Source organism: Lethenteron reissneri, chromosome 10, assembly GCF_015708825.2.
Source record: "Lethenteron reissneri isolate LAM-NWPU_2019-01 chromosome 10, ASM1570882v1, whole genome shotgun sequence".
Taxonomy (NCBI): domain Eukaryota; kingdom Metazoa; phylum Chordata; class Hyperoartia; order Petromyzontiformes; family Petromyzontidae; genus Lethenteron; species Lethenteron reissneri.
The window spans coordinates 3437108-3454607 of NC_083788.1; the positions used below are offsets into that span (position 1 = coordinate 3437108).

General features: G+C 54.2%; 2 protein-coding genes across 4 annotated transcripts in view; both read left to right on the plus strand.

Moving 5' to 3' along the window:
- LOC133340716 (histone-lysine N-methyltransferase PRDM9-like) overlaps positions 1-10465 on the plus strand; it is a 120324-nt gene extending 109859 nt beyond the window's left edge. Inside the window, exon 8 of the mRNA XM_061549107.1 lies at positions 10110-10465. Coding sequence (XP_061405091.1) covers positions 10110-10465 — 356 coding nt within the window. The remainder of the gene's footprint in view (positions 1-10109) is intronic.
- LOC133340873 (cip1-interacting zinc finger protein-like) lies at positions 8711-14463 on the plus strand. Of its 3 annotated transcripts, none has more exons than XM_061549333.1 (3): positions 8711-9081; positions 9558-9633; positions 10077-14463. In XM_061549333.1, the coding sequence occupies exon 3, from the start codon at positions 10941-10943 to the stop codon at positions 11865-11867; it is 927 nt and encodes a 308-aa protein (XP_061405317.1). In that variant the 5' UTR covers positions 8711-9081; positions 9558-9633; positions 10077-10940; the 3' UTR covers positions 11868-14463. The 3 variants fall into 3 exon arrangements, with proteins under 3 accessions (XP_061405317.1, XP_061405319.1, XP_061405318.1); XM_061549334.1 differs by lacking the exon at positions 8711-9081 and adding an exon at positions 9097-9153; XM_061549335.1 differs by lacking the exon at positions 9558-9633.
- Positions 14464-17500: the final 3037 nt, after the last annotated feature.

Genomic DNA, 17500 nt, shown 5'->3' on the forward strand with positions numbered 1-17500 from the left:
CCCCCCCTACACCCCCCCTACCCAGCCCCCAACTACCCACCCCCCCCACCCACCCCCCACCTACACACCCACACTTACCCACCCCCCACAACCCACCCCCACCTGCCTACCCCCCCCACCTACCCACCCCTAACCACCCCCCCCCAAATACCCCCCCACCAACCCACCTCCACCCATCCCCACCTGCCTTCCCCCCCTACCCACCCCCCCCTACCCACCCCCCCCCTACCCACCCCCCTACCCACCCCCCACAACCCACCCCCCCTACCCACCCCCCTACCCACCCACCCCCCCTACCCACCCCCCCTACCCACCCCCCCCTACCCACCCCCCCTACCCACCCACCCCCCCCTACCCACCCCCCCTACCCACCCCCCCCTACCCACCCCCACAACCCACCCCCACCTGCCTTCCCCCCCTACCCACCCCCCCCTACCCACCCCCCCCTACCCACCCACCCCCCCTACCCACCCCCCCCTACCCACCCCCCACAACCCACCCCCCCCTACCCACCCCCCCCTACCCACCCCCCCCTACCCACCCCCCCTACCCACCCCCCCCTACCCACTCCCCACAACCCACCCCCACCTGCCTACCCCCCTACCCACCCCCACCTACCCACCCCACCTACCCCACCCACCCCCCCTACCCCCCCTACCCACCCCCCTACCCACCCCCCTCTACCCACCCCCACCTACCCACCCCCTACCCACCCCACCTACCCACCCCCTACCCACCCCCCCTACCCACCCCCACCTACCCACCCCCTACCCACCCCCCTACCCCCCCTACCCACCCCCCACAACCCACACCCACTTACCTACCTACCTACCCCCCCTACCCACCCCCTACCCACCTTACCCACCCCCACCTACCCCCCCCCACCTACTCACCCCCCTACCCACCCCCCTCTACCCACCCCCACCTACCCACCCCCTACCCCCCCCTCCCCACCCCCGCCCCTCACTAACAGTGTCCCTGGCAGCAATTGCCTCGCATTACCGCTCACTGCGCGCGCCAATTAAATATTTATTCCGCTTTAGAGTTCGGAGACCCGCAGGTGATGGTGAGTGAGCAGTGAGTGTGTGTGTGTCCACGTGTGTGTGTGTGTCCACGTGTGTGTGTGTGTGACCACGTGTGTGTGTGTGTGTGTCCACGCGTGTGTGTGTGTGTCCACGTGTGTGTGTGTGTGTCCACGTGTGTGTGTGTGTGTGACCACGTGTGTGTGTGTGTGTCCACGTGTGTGTGTGTGTCCACGTGTGTGTGTGTGTGTCCACGTGTGTGTGTGTGTGTCCACGTGTGTGTGTGTGTGACCACGTGTGTGTGTGTGTGTCCACGTGTGTGTGTGTGTCCACGTGTGTGTGTGTCCACGTGTGTGTGTGTGTGTGTGTCCACGTGTGTGTGTGTGTGTCCACGTGTGTGTGTGTGTGTGACCACGTGTGTGTGTGTGTGTCCACGTGTGTGTGTGTGTGTGTGTCCACGTGTGTGTGTGTGTGTGTGACCACGTGTGTGTGTGTGTGTGGCCACGTGTGTGTGTGTGTGTGTGGCCACGTGTGTGTGTGTGTGTGACCACGTGTGTGTGTGTGTGTGTGGCCACGTGTGTGTGTGTGACCACATGTGTGTGTGTGTGACCACGTGTGTGTGTGTGTGTGTGACCACGTGTGTGTGTGTGTGTGACCACGTGTGTGTGTGTGGCCACGTGTGTGTGTGTGTGTGGCCACGTGTGTGTGTGTGTGTCACGTGTGTGTGTGTGTGTGACCACGTGTGTGTGTGTGTCACGTGTGTGTGTGTGTGACCACGTGTGTGTGTGTGTGTCACGTGTGTGTGTGTGTGTGTGACCACGTGTGTGTGTGTGTGTCACGTGTGTGTGTGTGTGTGTGACCACGTGTGTGTGTGTGACCACGTGTGTGTGTGTGTGTCACGTGTGTGTGTGTGTGTGACCACGTGTGTGTGTGTGTGTCACGTGTGTGTACCACGTGTGTGTGTGTGTGACCACGTGTGTGTGTGTGTGTGACCACGTGTGTGTGTGTGTGTGACCACGTGTGTGTGTGTGTGTCACGTGTGTGTGTGTGTGTGGCCACGTGTGTGTGTGTGTGTGTGACCACGTGTGTGTGTGTGTGTGTAACCACGTGTGTGTGTGTGTGTGTGACCACGTGTGTGTGTGTGTGTGTGGCCACGTGTGTGTGTGTGTGTGACCACGTGTGTGTGTGTGACCACGTGTGTGTGTGACCACGTGTGTGTGTGTGTGTGTGACCACGTGTGTGTGTGTGTGTGACCACGTGTGTGTGTGTGTGTCACGTGTGTGTGTGTGTGTCCACGTGTGTGTGTGTGTCCACGTGTGTGTGTGTGTGTGTGTCCACGTGTGTGTGTGTGTCCACGTGTGTGTGTGTGTGTGTCCACGTGTGTGTGTGTGACCACGTGTGTGTGTGTGTGTCCACGTGTGTGTGTGTGTGTGTCCACGTGTGTGTGTGTGTGTGTCCACGTGTGTGTGTGTGACCACGTGTGTGTGTGTGTGTGTGTCCACGTGTGTGTGTGTGTGTCCACGTGTGTGTGTGTGTGTCCACGTGTGTGTGTGTGTCCACGTGTGTGTGTGTGTGTCCACGTGTGTGTGTGACCACGTGTGTGTGTGTGACCACGTGTGTGTGTGTGTGACCACGGTGTGTGTGTGTGACCACGTGTGTGTGTGTGTGACCACGTGTGTGTGTGTGTGACCACGTGTGTGTGTGTGTGTGTGACCACGCGTGTGTGTGTGACCACGTGTGTGTGTGTGTGTGTGACCACGTGTGTGTGTGTGTGACCACGCGTGTGTGTGTGTGACCACGTGTGTGTGTGTGTGTGACCACGTGTGTGTGTGTGTGACCACGTGTGTGTGTGTGTGTGTGACCACATGTGTGTGTGTGTGTGACCACGTGTGTGTGTGTGTGTGACCACGTGTGTGTCTCTATGGCCTTCATAGGTGCTGCTCGCTAACAGCACTTGCCCCTACAGCCTGTTAAGGCTATACGGGGGCTCTTTGCCTTTGTGTGAGGAGAGCGGTGGCGCAGCGGTTAGCGCGCTGCACTACGAACCCCGGCGGGCCCCCGAATTCGATTCCCGCTCACGGCCAACGCCGCCAGTGACGATTATCTGAACCGGTCCTGGGCCCCTCCCCCAGGTCGACTCAGCCTCAAATGAGTACCCGGTAAGCATCGCTACTGGGGATACAAAGGCGGCCAGGCTTGGTGCTACCCCCCCCACCACCCCCTCGTGTGCCGTGCCGGCCTTCATAGGTGCTCGCTAACAGCACTTGCCCCTACAGTCTGTTACAATCAATGAAGGCGATTTGTCTACGAGGGGTGAGTGTGCGCGTGTTTCAGTCAACCCGTGGCACCTGCAGGGTCTGTCCCGTGACCTCCTGGCCAGCGGCGAGCAGTCGACACGTCACGTGGCCTCGAAGTGCACCTAGCCTGGCACAGGAGCCCGTCACTTCGTGGTGAGCGGCAAGCCGAGTTCGACTCCAGCTCATGGACAACACCCGGTGACATGGACCGGTCCAGGGCCTCCCCCTAGGTCGACTCGGCCTCAAATGAGTAGCTGGTGTGACGTGTAAGCATCGCTCCTGGGGAGACAAAGGCAGCCGGGCGTGGTGCTGGCCACCCACCACCTAACAGCACTTGTCTCTTCGGGATAAAAGGGGAGGACTTTATCTTTATACTCATCTTGATTTATGTATACCTAGGTATGTGTAGAGACGTGTGTAGGTGTGAGTGTATGCAAGTCCACGTCGCTGTGGGCTTGATGCTGGCCCCCCCACCCACCCCCTCGTGTGCCGTGCCGGCCTTCATAGGTGCTCGCTAACAGCACTTGTCCCAAGAGCCGGCAAGTCTACACGGGGGATCTTTGCCTTTGGTGCTGGCCCCTTCGTGTGACGATGATCTCAGCCCGTCCTGGGCCTCCCATCGGCCGACTCTGCGTGCGGAAACATCGCCAGTGGGGGGGGGAGACAAAGGCGGCCGGGCGTGGTGTTGTCCTCAGGACGGCTGCTTGCGTTGTGGCCGAAACGTCGTGAGAATTGTATTTTATTATGTTTTATATTTTTATTATTTTATTTTTTCCCTTCTACGTGACTTTACCGAAAGAACCAAGAAGATGAATCCCTGCAGTCACGAAAGAAGCTTTAAATCGAAACATAAAAATGTTTTATTTTTATTATTTTATTATTTCCCTTCTACGGGACTTTAGCGAAAGAACCAAGAGGATGAATCCCTGCAGTCACGAAAGAAGCTTTAAATCGAAATTTAACTCGACGATGTGCAACATTTTGCCCCGACAGTCTGTGAGAGGGCTACACGGGGGATCTTTGTATGTCCGTATTATATATGGGTCCGTCCATAAATGACGTCACGCGGTTTTGGACGATTTTTTGACCCCCCCTCCCTCTCCCCCCCCCCCTCAAATATGACGTCACAAAGCTCTGCCCCCCCCCCCCAAAAAAAATATAAAACATGCTTCAAATCGCTTTAACCTATTGTCATTGTAGTGCGTATTTAATATGGCGCTGCAACTCTGATGTTGTAGGAGAAAACATTTATTAGAAAGTCTATTTAATTAAGTAGAACGTGTTGTCTATATTTATTTAAAGTTTGCGCATTTTTACGTGACGTCACATTTCTCCCCCCCCCCGCCCCCTCGTCACACATCGTCACAAATGTCTGACCCCTTCCCCCCCCCCCAGGTGCGTGACGTCATTTATGGACGGCCCCAATGTACATCCCTACCAGCAAACCCGGGATCAATTCCCCCCCCCTCCCCCACCGCTCACAGCCGAAATCGGTGACGAAAATGTGATCCGATCGTTGGGCCTCCCTTTGAGTCGACTCAGCCTGAAACGGGTTCCTTGGGGGCCGTCCATAAATGACGTCACGCACCTAGGGTGGGTGGGTGGGGGGGGGGGTCAGACATTTGTGACGATGTGTGACGAGGGGGTGGGGGGGTTGAGAAATGTGACGTCACGTAAAAATGGTCAACTTTAAATGAATATAGACAACACGTTCTACTTAATTAAATAGATTTTGTAATAAATGTTTTCTCCTACAACATCAGAGTTGCATTAAATACGCACTACAATGACAATAGTTTAAAGCGATTTGAAGCACGTGTTTTATTTGGGGGGGGGGGCAGAGCTTTGTGACGTCATATTTGAGGGGGGGGGTCTGACGTTTTGTGACGTCATGTGACGACGAGGGGTGGTGGTGGGGGGGGGTCAAACATCGTCCAAAAACGCGTGACGTCATTTATGGACGGCCTCTTGTTGCGTTGTGTGGCTGTGTGTGTGTGTGTAAACATCAACATAGGATGTGAAAACAACAACAACAACAAAAATAACAACAAAAACAAAAACAACAACAACAAAAACAACAACAACAAAAACAACAACAACAACAAAAACAACAACAACAAAAACAACAACAACAAAAACAACAACAACAACAAAAACAACAACAACAAAAACAACAACAACAAAAACAACAACAACAAATAAAACAACAAAAACAACAACAAAAACAACAAAAACAAAAAAAACAACAAACACAACAACAAAAACAACAACAAAAACAACAACAAAAACAACAAACACAACAACAAAAACAACAACAACAACAAAAAAACAAAAACAACAACAACAAAAACAACAAACAAAAACAACAAAAACAACAACAAAAAAACAACAACAAAAACAACAACAAAAAAAACAACAACAAAAACAACAACAAAAAAGCCTCGGCCGGCCTGCCCCACCAAGACCTTCGTTTGCGCTGACTCGTTTCGCAGCCCTTGCCCGTTGTCTGCGAGAGGCCTACACGGACGTGGGTGGAGGGGGGAGGGAGGAGGGGAGAACCTTTAACTTTGTATATCCGCGTTGCCATGACGCCGCCAATTCGTGTTGAATGGCCGCTTCTGCTGACGCACACGCGCGCTCTCTCTCCCCTGCCCCGAGCTTGACTCGTAAAGAACAAAACCGGATTGGGTTCTATACGGGGCGACTCATCCCTTGAGTTTGTCACCTGCCTCGGAGCGGTGGCGCAGCGGTTAGCGCACAGCCGCGCCCCGAACCCGGTGACCCGAGTTCGATGTCGGCAGCAGTGTCGAGCGAGATGATCAGAGCCGGTCTCGGGACGTCCTCTTGCGTCGACTCAGCCGCAAAAAAACGAACGCCCTACTGAGAGGGCAGCAATATCAGTTGTTGTACGATACTCCTATGCCCCCCCCCCCCTCCCCTCTTCGCCCGCCCGCCCGCCGCGCCTTCACCAACTCGCATTGACCAGCGTGGTGAAGTATGGATCATTGTAGATGTGAAGCTTTCGTGACTGCAAGGATTCATCTTCTTGGGTTTTTTTCGGTAAAGTCACCAGGTAAAAAAAAATTAATAAAATAAAAATAAAATAAAAATCACGACGTTTCGGAGGCAACACAAGCCTCTGTCTTCAGGTGGAACCGTCACAGCCACGCTCGAAACGTCGTGGTTTTTTATTTCATTTTATATTTTACTTTTATTAAATTTTAATTTTTTACCTACCTACGTGACTTTACCGAACAAACCCTGAGAATAAGTATGGATAAACCCGCTCCGAAAAGCCTTGGAGAGGCGCTCATTCAGCAGCGGATGGACACGAACAAGGTGCATGACTCATGCGCGGAGCATACGACCCACCACATTTAAAACAACGAAACGTATCAATTTCGATTTGAAGTTTTCATCATCGCATTGTCGCCTCGACAGACCTGCTTTTCACCTGAGGACGGCTGCTTGCGTTGTGGCCGAAACGTCGTGAGAATTGTTTTATTGTGTTTTATTTTTATTATTTTATTACTTCCCTTCTACGTGATGACTTTACCGAAAGAACCAAGAAGACGAAACGTATTTGATATACATATTAACAAAAAAAGTATAGCAACACCATCACTCGAACGAGTTGGCCATTGGGGCTGCTGTAAGTTGATGGGCTTGTGGCGAGGGTCGTGGTCTTGGTGTCGTGGCGGTGATGTTGTCGATGATGATGATGATGATGGTGGGGATGTTGATGATAGTGATGATGATGATGGGGATGTTGATGATAGTGATGATGATGATGATGCTGATGCTCGCTACGGCAGGGGCGAGGTGAAGGATGAACATTTATCCAGCGGTGGAGGGTCCGTACAGGGGGCAAATCTTCCAGGAAAAAAAAATCTAAATTTGAAAACGAATTTCCTGCCATTTCCTGTATAAAATATTACAAAAACTCACTAACACGTAGGATGGACTTTTTATTTATTTATTACAATAATGTCTAATAGTGTATTGTATTACATTGCCATGTTTTTTCTTTTTTTTACCTTTTCTTGTTTCATTGTATGTCATGGCAGAGATTAGGGATTCATAAAGTACAACCATAACCACAATCACATAAACAGAAATCTATTTTATAGCAATATATTTCGGGGGGGGACGACGACATTTTGAGCATATTTGAATATTGGGGGGGGGAAGAGGGGGGATGTGACCCCCCCCCCAATATTTATGATAATTATTTCGGCCTTGCCGTACAATACTCGAGGCACAACAGCGAGCGAAAGTTGGCACGGGAGTGGGGTCACAATCTGGTGCATCTGCCGGTCATCTCAGTCAGTCGACCCACACGGCACCTGCAGGGTCTGTCCCGTGACCTCCTGGCAAGCAGCGAGCAGTCGACACTTCGCGTGGCCTCGGCGTGCACCTAGCCTGGCACAAGCGCCGTGGGGACTTCACCGGCACTTAGAACCTTATCGAAACTTCGTGACTGTTGCTGTTGTTGTTCTAACCACCGCACAGCAGCGGAGACACGAGGATAAGCCCTTCATCCAGCAGTGGATCGTACACAGAGTAACTAGTCTGTTCAACTCTCCCATCCACACCCCACTCTCTCTCTCTCTCTCTCGCCAGAATCGTCTGAGTGAGTCAGTGGCAACAATCAACTTGGGGGAAGAACACGAAAACGTCTGGGATGAGAGCATGACAGAGAGGTAAGGTGGTGGTGGTGGGAGTGGTGGTGGTGGTGGAGTGGTGGTGGGAGTGGTGGTGGTGGGAATGATGGTGGGGTGGTGGTGGTGGGAATGATGGTGGGGGGGGGGGGAGCCTCAGACCTGGGCGGGGTACGGGTTCCGCACGCCACCCCTGGTATGCGACGTTTAAAATGGGATGGGCCGTCTGGCAACAAACACACACACCACACACACCACACACACACACCACACACCACACACACCACACAGCACACATACACACACACCACACACACACCACACACCACACACCACACACCACACAGACACCACACACACACCACACATACACACCACACACACCACACACACACACACACAGCACACACACACCACACACACACCACACACACCACACACACCACACACACACACCACACACACACCACACACACCACACACACCACACAGCACACACACACCACACACACACCACACACACACCATACACACACCACACACACCACACACACACAGCACACACACACCACACACACACACACCACACACACACCACACACACACACCACACCACACACACCACACATACACACACCACACATACACACACACACCACACACACACACACACCACACACACCACACATACACACACCACACACACCACACACACACCACACACACCACACACACCACACACCACACACACACACCACACACACAGACACACCACACACACACACCACACACACACACCACACACACACCACACATACACACAGCACACACACACACAACACACAGCACACACAGCACACACACAGCACACACACACACAGCACACTCACACAGCACCTCACACACCACACAGCACACACACACAGCACACACACACCACACACACACACACACCACACACACAGCACACACACAGCACACACACACAGCACACACACACAGGACACACACACACACCACACACACAAGAAAAGGGTGCGGGTTAGTCGTGACGCCGAGCAATCATCACTGCCCAGTCACCTCCCACAGGTCTACGCCCAGGTGAGCCCAGGTGCGCACAAGTCTCGCAGGAGGCACACGGGCCGGTGTGCGTGCCTGTGTGGCGTTACCTGTGTGGGTGCTCGCTAACAGCACTTTCCCCAACAGTCTGTTCAGGCTATACGGGGAGGGGGTGGGATCTTTGTCTTTGTGTACCTGTGTGTACCTGTGTGTACCTGTGTGTACCTGTCGACCGGGCGTGGTGTTGCCCATCCACCCCGAGCGTGTCCCGTTCCGGCCTTCATAGGTGCGCGCTAACATCACTCGCCCCGGCAGTCTGTTGTCGGATATACGGGGGAACTTTTTTCTTTGTACCTGTGCGCGTACACACACCTGTACACACACACCTGTACACGCACCTGTACACGCACCTGTACACGCCACGCTGGTGTTGGTGTACGGGGAGCGGTGGCGCAGAGGTTAGCGCTGCGCCACGATCCCATCAGAGACTCCGATTGACGCTCACGACAACCCTCCAGGAGCATCGGCGAAGAGGATCATCCGAGCCGGTCCTGGGGGGCCCTCCCCCCTCCTGGGGTGTCGACTCGCCTTCAGGTGAGTACCTGGCGCGGTGGGGGGAGACAAAGGCGGCCGCGCACGATGCTGGCCACTCCAAACCCCCCTCCCTTCGCTGTCTGCCTTCGGAGGTGCTGCTCGCGAAACAACTGCACTTGGCAGCCTGCTAAACAGGCTATCCGGGCTATCCTTTGTCTTTGGAGTTACAGCAGACGTCGCAACCGGGTACCCGTACCCTACCCGATACCCAGCTACCCGTACCCGGCCGGGTACGGGTACCTGTTTGCGACCCTGGTGCGGCCGGGTACGGGTACGGGTAGGCCGTGAGTCACTGGTGAGTAGCCGTTTGTCACTCATTTCGGGAAGGGTATGGGTAGGGAACGGCTACTCGTACCCGGCCGGGTACGGGTACCCATTTGCGACCCTGGTGCGGCCGGGTACGGGTAAGGAATCAAAACGCGTTTGCGACCTCTGCGTTTCAGGTGTGAGCCACCGCTCCCGACCCCGGGGGCCAGGACACTGGACTTGCGGCGAGACGATTGAGACGATCCAGGCCGCACCGAACGGGGCGTCCGATGAGTCGGGACCAAGACGCGAAGGCATCGTCGCGAGCTCCGGGCCGCCGGTGACGAGGACGCTCGCCTTAGGTGGGCGGCCATCACCGGGCCCTCTGGAGACGACTTGGTTCCTTGCCAGGCACCTGTCGGAGCGAGACGCCTACCTGGCCGAGGCACGCAACGGGGTCAAGGGGGGAGGAGGGGGGAGGAAACACCCCGCGAGACTCGGTGGCGATACGAGCCAAGGCAAGCGAGACGACATCCAGGTGCCCGGCCTACTGAGACAGGCCCTGCAAGGTCATCCGGGCGTCTAGTCCGCAGGGATGGAGGCGCTGCTGGGACCCCCGGGGGGCAGCTTCGTGTCCACGGGTCACCTTGAGGGGCCCCGCACGGCACCGACTCAGGCACCCCCTGAGGGAGCGACTGAGGTACCGGCTGACATGACTCAGCAGCTACCCACTCAGGTGACCACGGAAGTAGTCGCTCCGGTCCCGACTGAGTTACCCCCTTCAGGCGCACGTTCAGGTATCCCGTCATGTACCCCCTGGGGTATTGGCGCAGATATCCCCTCAGCTACCGAGTGATCTATCCCCTCAAGCACCCTCTGGGGTGTTGCCTCAGTCATCCGCTCAGGTCCTGACTCAGATACTCCCTCAGGTAGCCCTCGAGGTACCCCCTCAGGTGCCTCAAGAGATATCTCCCCAGCAACACACTGAGGTACCGACCGAGACATCCCCTCAGATATCATCTCAGGTATCACCTCAGGTGTCCCCGCAGGTATCATCTCAAATGTCCCCTCAGATGTCATCTCAGGTGTCCCCGCAGGTATCACCTCAGATGTCATCTCAGATGTCCCCTCAGATGTCATCTCAGATGTCCCCTCAGATACCATCTCAGGTATCATCTCAAATGTCCCCTCAGATGTCATCTCAAATATCATCTCAGATGTCCCCTCAGATGTCCCCTCAGATATCATCTCAGATGTCATCTCAGATGTCCCCTCAGATGTCCCCTCAGATGTCCACTCAGATGTCCCCTCAGATGTCCACTCAGATGTCCCCTCAGATGTCATCTCAAGTGTCTCCTCAGGTATCATCTCAGATGTCATCTCAGATGTCCCCTCAGATGTCATCTCAGATATCATCTCAGATGTCCCCTCAAGTGTCCCCTCAGATGTCCCCTCAAGTGTCCCCTCAGATGTCATCTCAGATGTCATCTCAGGAATCTCCTCAGATACCATCTCAGGTGTCCCCTCAAGTGTCCCCTGAGATACCATCTCAGGTGTGCCCTCAGTTGTTAACCCCCGAGATGTCGCCCGCGACCCGGGCCCTCAAGTCGGCCCTGAGGAGGTCACCGAATGCGCAAGGGGTCACGGAGAGTAGCAGCAGCAGCGGCGGCGGCGGCGGCAGCAGCAGCGGCAGGAGCGTCGTGTTCGTCATGGAGAGGAATACCGTCAAAATCTTCTCCAAGGAGGAGGAGGAGGACGAAGAGGAGGACAACGAGGTGATGGACGAGGGGAAGCAAACCTCGAAGGTGTCTGGCGACGTCAACGGAGGAGAAGAAGATGATGATATCGACGATGACGTTGACGGCCTGAGTCCCGCGAACCATTATCAGTACCCCCATAAACAGCATCGTCCTCTCAACAACAACAACACCACCACCACCCATCACCGACCTCGTGAACGGCAACGCGGAGAGGAAAGAGCTCGCTAGGTCCAGCGGCGGCGTCGTCGTCGACGGCCGCGGCCTAGCCGAGGCCTCGCGAGCCCCCCTCCTCGCCTGCTCCTCCTCCCCGGCCATGATGCTGCGCCACCGGCCGCGGGGCAGCGTCTTCGCCGAGTCTCCCGCCTCGCGGTTGCGCCGCGCGGCCCCGGCGGGCGGGTTGAGCTCGTCGGCGTCGTGGAACCCGGCGTCTGGCCGGGGGCCGATGTCCGTCATCCCCAGGGTCTCGCCGGCGCGGGACGGTGCGGAGAAGCCTCTACCAGGCCTGGTAGAGGCCCGCGCCGTGGCCGCGGCAACCCTCTGGCACACACGCAGCCCCGTATCCCGTACCCTCCTCCTCCTCGTCTACCCCGAACGGGGGTCTCGGCAAACACGAACACGGCCGCCGCCGCCGCGACCAGCTGTATTGTCATCGCCGCCGACTCACCTGGATGGATTTGTGTCACCTGGACACGCGGCTGACCGTGAGAGACTTGCACCCGGCCACACGGAGACATCCCCGGCACCACTGGACCCTGTAAGTCATAAACTCCACCATTAACCTCCCCTCACCCCTCCGCCCCAATGACCCTAACGCTGCCAAAACCTGACCCCCCTAACCTCAAGCTTAAACCGCCGCCTCGCCCTCAACGTGAGTGCTGACCCTGAACCTTCAAAGCCTCTAGTCCTGACCCTGTAAGTCATAAACTCCACCATTAACCTCCCCTCACCCCTCCACCCCAATGACCCTAACGCTGCCAAAACCTGACCCCCCTAACCTCAAGCTTAAACCGCCGCCTCGCCCTCAACGTGAGTGCTGACCCTGAACCTTCAAAGCCTCTAGTTCCTGACTACTTCCATCTGCATACAAGTCCCCATCGCCCCGTGTGGAACTCGACTTTGAACTCGTGCGAGGACTCCGCACAGATGGACCACCAGAGTGGAGATGGAGCGATGTTTGCCAGTTGTTTGTGTGTGTGTGGGGGGGGGGAGCCTTCATCCAGCAGTGCATCGAGAATGGCTGCTGATGTGGTTTTGTGTTTCGTGGCTGTCGCGACGCGCTACGGACCCGGCGACCAGGAATCCCCTAGGTCGACTCGGCCTCAAATGAGTCACTTGGGGAGACAAAGGCGGCCGGGCGTGGTGCTGGCCCACTCACACCCCCTCGTGTGCCACAGTGCCGGCCTTCATAGGTGCTGCTGCTGCTACTCGCTAAACAGCACTTGGCTCAACATGCCATTACAGGGTGGGAACATTTTGTATATACAGTATACGGTATGCGTAAGTCGTTCTATGAAATGTTCTGCACTTGGGTAGGTGTCACGGGTTTTATTATTATGTACAGAGGGGATGGTATTGGTTGTGGCCATTATGTGCCTGGGTGTTGGTCACGTGGGACGAGGGAGAGTGAGTTGAAATCATCATCATCACCGTGAGATCATCATCATCATCATCACCATAAGATCATCATCACCATAAGATCATCATCACCATGAGATCATCATCACCGTGAGATCATCATCATCACCATAAGATCATCACCCTGAGTTCATCATCGCCATTATAACCCCGTTTAACCCAGAGTCTAAATCAATCATCGTGATTTAAATCACCATCACATCGCGTCATTAACATCACCACCACCATCGTCATCATCGCCACCGCTGCCGCGTTCTGGAGCAGTGTTCACTCATTTTCAGAGGTGGGGGGCGGGGGAGGCATTTCGTCGATTAGAAGACATCATCAGTGTAAGGTTGCCTCCGCCACACGTTTGAAACCTTTGTGGGGGTTTGTGACAGCATCATCATGTTGGGGGGGGGGTGCTTTCACTCACTGTGTATTCATCTTCTTGGTTCTTTCGGTAAAGTCACGTAGAAGAGAAGTAATTATTGTATTATGTTTTATTTTTATTATTTTATTACTTCCCTTCTACGTGACTTTACCGAAAGAACCAAGAAGATGAATCCCTGCAGTCACGAAAGCTTTAAATCGAAATTCACTGTGTATTGTCGGGGGCCGGACTAAAGACCAACAGCGGGCACCATTGGACCCCGCGGGTCTTGCAATGAATAACATTTTTATATCATCATCGATAACCCTCGTCTCCATCATGATCATCATCTAAATCACCACCACCATCATCATCATCGTTGAAATCATTATCATCCGAACCCCATGTCGCCATCATCATCATCATCTACGCACCTTAATCATCACCACTGCCTTCATCATCAGCATTATCTACTTTTGAAAATCACCATCATCACCCTAAGTCACCATCACCTATAATATCAAATGTATCATCACCACCACCATCATCATCATCTACACATCCGGATCACAATACATTTCCATCATTTACACATCTTAATCATCATCACCACCGCCATCACCATTACCTACATATGAAAAACACATTCCTGCTGCGGAGGGAGCTGGTAGGAATGTTGGGTTGCTCGGTCAATGGCCTGCAGGGTCAACGGCGGCGTGGTGTATTCCACAAATATGCCCGACTGTGAGGGCGGGCACAAGCCGGCGTGAGTAGGTGAAACGTTGAGTTTTATACGGGCACCACGGGGTGACCAGCCCCTCCCCACCCAGCCCCACCCCCCACCCAGCCCCACCCTCCCCACCCAGCCCCTCCCTCCCCACCCAGCCCCTCCCCACCCTCTCTCCCCACCCAGCCCCTCCCTCCCCACCCAGCCCCTCCCTTAACGACGGACGGACGGACACAATAATCCCCTGTGGGCTGGTGTAACCAGGAGGTTCCTACCAGTATCACCATAATCACCCTAAATTGTCATCACTTTAATCACCTACACATCAAATCACCGCCATATACATACAGTGTCTACATCAACATCATTACCGTCATTATCTAAGCCACCACCACCACCACCATCCCGCATTCCTGCGCCTCCTTGCGACCGAGTCAGCAACAGCCTCGACTCGTAGACGGTTCTTATTGCAGATACTCCTCCACTTACGAACTAGTTAGGTTCCAGAGGTTCGTAAGTCGATCTCTGTTCGTAAGTCGATCTCTGTTCGTAAGTCAACTTGACTCCTGTCGATTACAAACGCGTTGTGCGGCGTGTACACTAAACACGGGGAAATGGCTTTTAAAAGTTGCACAATCTCCTGCAGACGCCACTGGTTCTTCACGTTCTGCAGATGCAGATTCCACCACCCTCGTTCGTTACGCTCGATCCGAAAAACATCTCGACATAGGCACAGGTTTGTTCGTATCTCTGAAAGTTCGTGAGCCATATGGTCGTAAGTAGAGGAGTACCTGTATTATAGAATTGCTGGGGCACAAGCCACCCCCCCCCCCGCCACCAAACGGCCAGCAACACGCAGCACTATGATTTGTAATATATGGGAGCGAATTCGTTTCTTGAATTGGCACGTCGCGATTCGATTAATCGTTGCGATTCGAGGTTTGCGGTTTGATTTCGGAATTGTTTGATTCGTGACCGTCCAATCGCGATTTCTCTCCCCTTCCCCCCGTGTCTCCCCCTCCTCCCCATGTCTCCAAAATCTCCCCATGTCTCCAAAATCTCCCCATGTCTCCAAAATCTCCCCATGTCTCCAAAATCTCCCCATGTCTCCAAAATCTCCCCATGTCTCCAAAATCTCCCCGTGTCTCCCTCCTCCTCCCCATGTCTCCAAAATCTCCCCGTGTCTCCCTCCTCCTCCCCATGTCTCCAAAATCTCCCCATGTCTCCAAAATCTCCCCATGTCTCCAAAATCTCCCCATGTCTCCAAAATCTCCCCGTGTCTCCCTCCTCCTCCCCATGTCTTCAAAATCTCCCCGTGTCTCCAAAATCTCCCCATGTCACCAAAATCTCCCCATGTCACCAAAATCTCCCCATGTCTCCAAAATCTCCCCATGTCTCCAAAATCTCCCCATGTCTCCAAAATCTCCCCATGTCTCCAAAATCTCCCCATGTCTCCAAAATCTCCCCGTGTCTCCAAAATCTCCCATGTCTCCAAAATCTCCCCGTGTCTCCAAAATCTCCCCATGTCTCCAAAATCTCCCCATGTCTCCAAAATCTCCCCATGTCTCCAAAATCTCCCATGTCTCCAAAATCTCCCCATGTCTCCAAAATCTCCCATGTCTCCAAAATCTCCCCGTGTCTCCAAAATCTCCCCATGTCTCCAAAATCTCCCCATGTCTCCAAAATCTCCCCATGTCTCCAAAATCTCCCCATGTCTCCAAAATCTCCCATGTCTCCAAAATCTCCCCATGTCTACAAAATCTCCCCATGTCTCCAAAATCTCCCATGTCTCCAAAATCTCCCCGTGTCTCCAAAATCTCCCCATGTCTCCAAAATCTCCCCATGTCTCCAAAATCTCCCCATGTCTACAAAATCTCCCCGTGTCTCCAAAATCTCCCCATGTCTCCAAAATCTCCCCATGTCTCCCCCCTCCTCCCCATGTCTCCAAAATCTCCCATGTCTCCAAAATCTCCCCATGTCTCCAAAATCTCCCCATGTCTCCCCCCTCCTCCCCGTGTCTCCAAAATCTCCCATGTCTCCAAAATCTCCCCATGTCTCCAAAATCTCCCCATGTCTCCAAAATCTCCCATGTCTCCAAAATCTCCCCGTGTCTCCAAAATCTCCCCATGTCTCCAAAATCTCCCCGTGTCTCCAAAATCTCCCATGTCTCCAAAATCTCCCCATGTCTCCAAAATCTCCCCATGTCTACAAAATCTCCCCGTGTCTCCAAAATCTCCCCATGTCTCCAAAATCTTCCCATGTCTCCAAAATCTCCCCGTGTCACCAAAATCTCCCCATGTCTACAAAATCTCCCCGTGTCACCAAAATCTCCCCATGTCTCCAAAATCTCCCCATGTCTACAAAATCTCCCCGTGTCACCAAAATCTCCCCGTGTCTCCAAAATCTTCCCATGTCTCCAAAATCTCCCCATGTCTCCAAAATCTCCCCATGTCTCCAAAATCTCCCCATGTCTCCAAAATCTCCCCGTGTCTCCAAAATCTTCCCATGTCTCCAAAATCTCCCCATGTCTCCAAAATCTCCCCATGTCTCCAAAATCTCCCCGTGTCTCCAACATCTCCTCATGTCTCCAAAATCTCCCCATGTCTCAAATCTCCCCATGTCTCCCCCCTCATCCCCATGTCTCCAACATCTCCCCATGTCTCCAACATCTCCCCGTGTCTCCAAAATCTCCCCATGTCTCCAAAATCTTCCCATGTCTCCCCCCTCCTCCCTACATCTTTCTCCCCATCTCCTCCCCATGTCCCGCTGTGATCTTGTACTTTGTATCGCTCAGTATCTTCTGCTGGAGACCGTGGACGCAGTCGGTTCGATGTCTATCATCATCGGGGCCTCGCCTCGTCGCGTGATATTTGCGGGACGATGCCCATGCTGCTGGTTTCTTGGTGAGCCAAGTCGCTCTCGTGCAAATGAACCTCCACCCCGGCATCTTGATTTCTCACCTGGTCTAGACAAGAACACATTGTCCTGCTGCGGAGGGAGCTGGTAGGAACGTTGGGTTGCTCGGTCAATGGCCTGCAGGGTCAACGGCCAGAGCGTGGTGTATTCCGCAAATATGCCCGACTGTGAGGGCGGGCACAAGCCGGCGTGAGTAGGTGAAACGTTGAGTTTTATAAGGGCACCACGGGG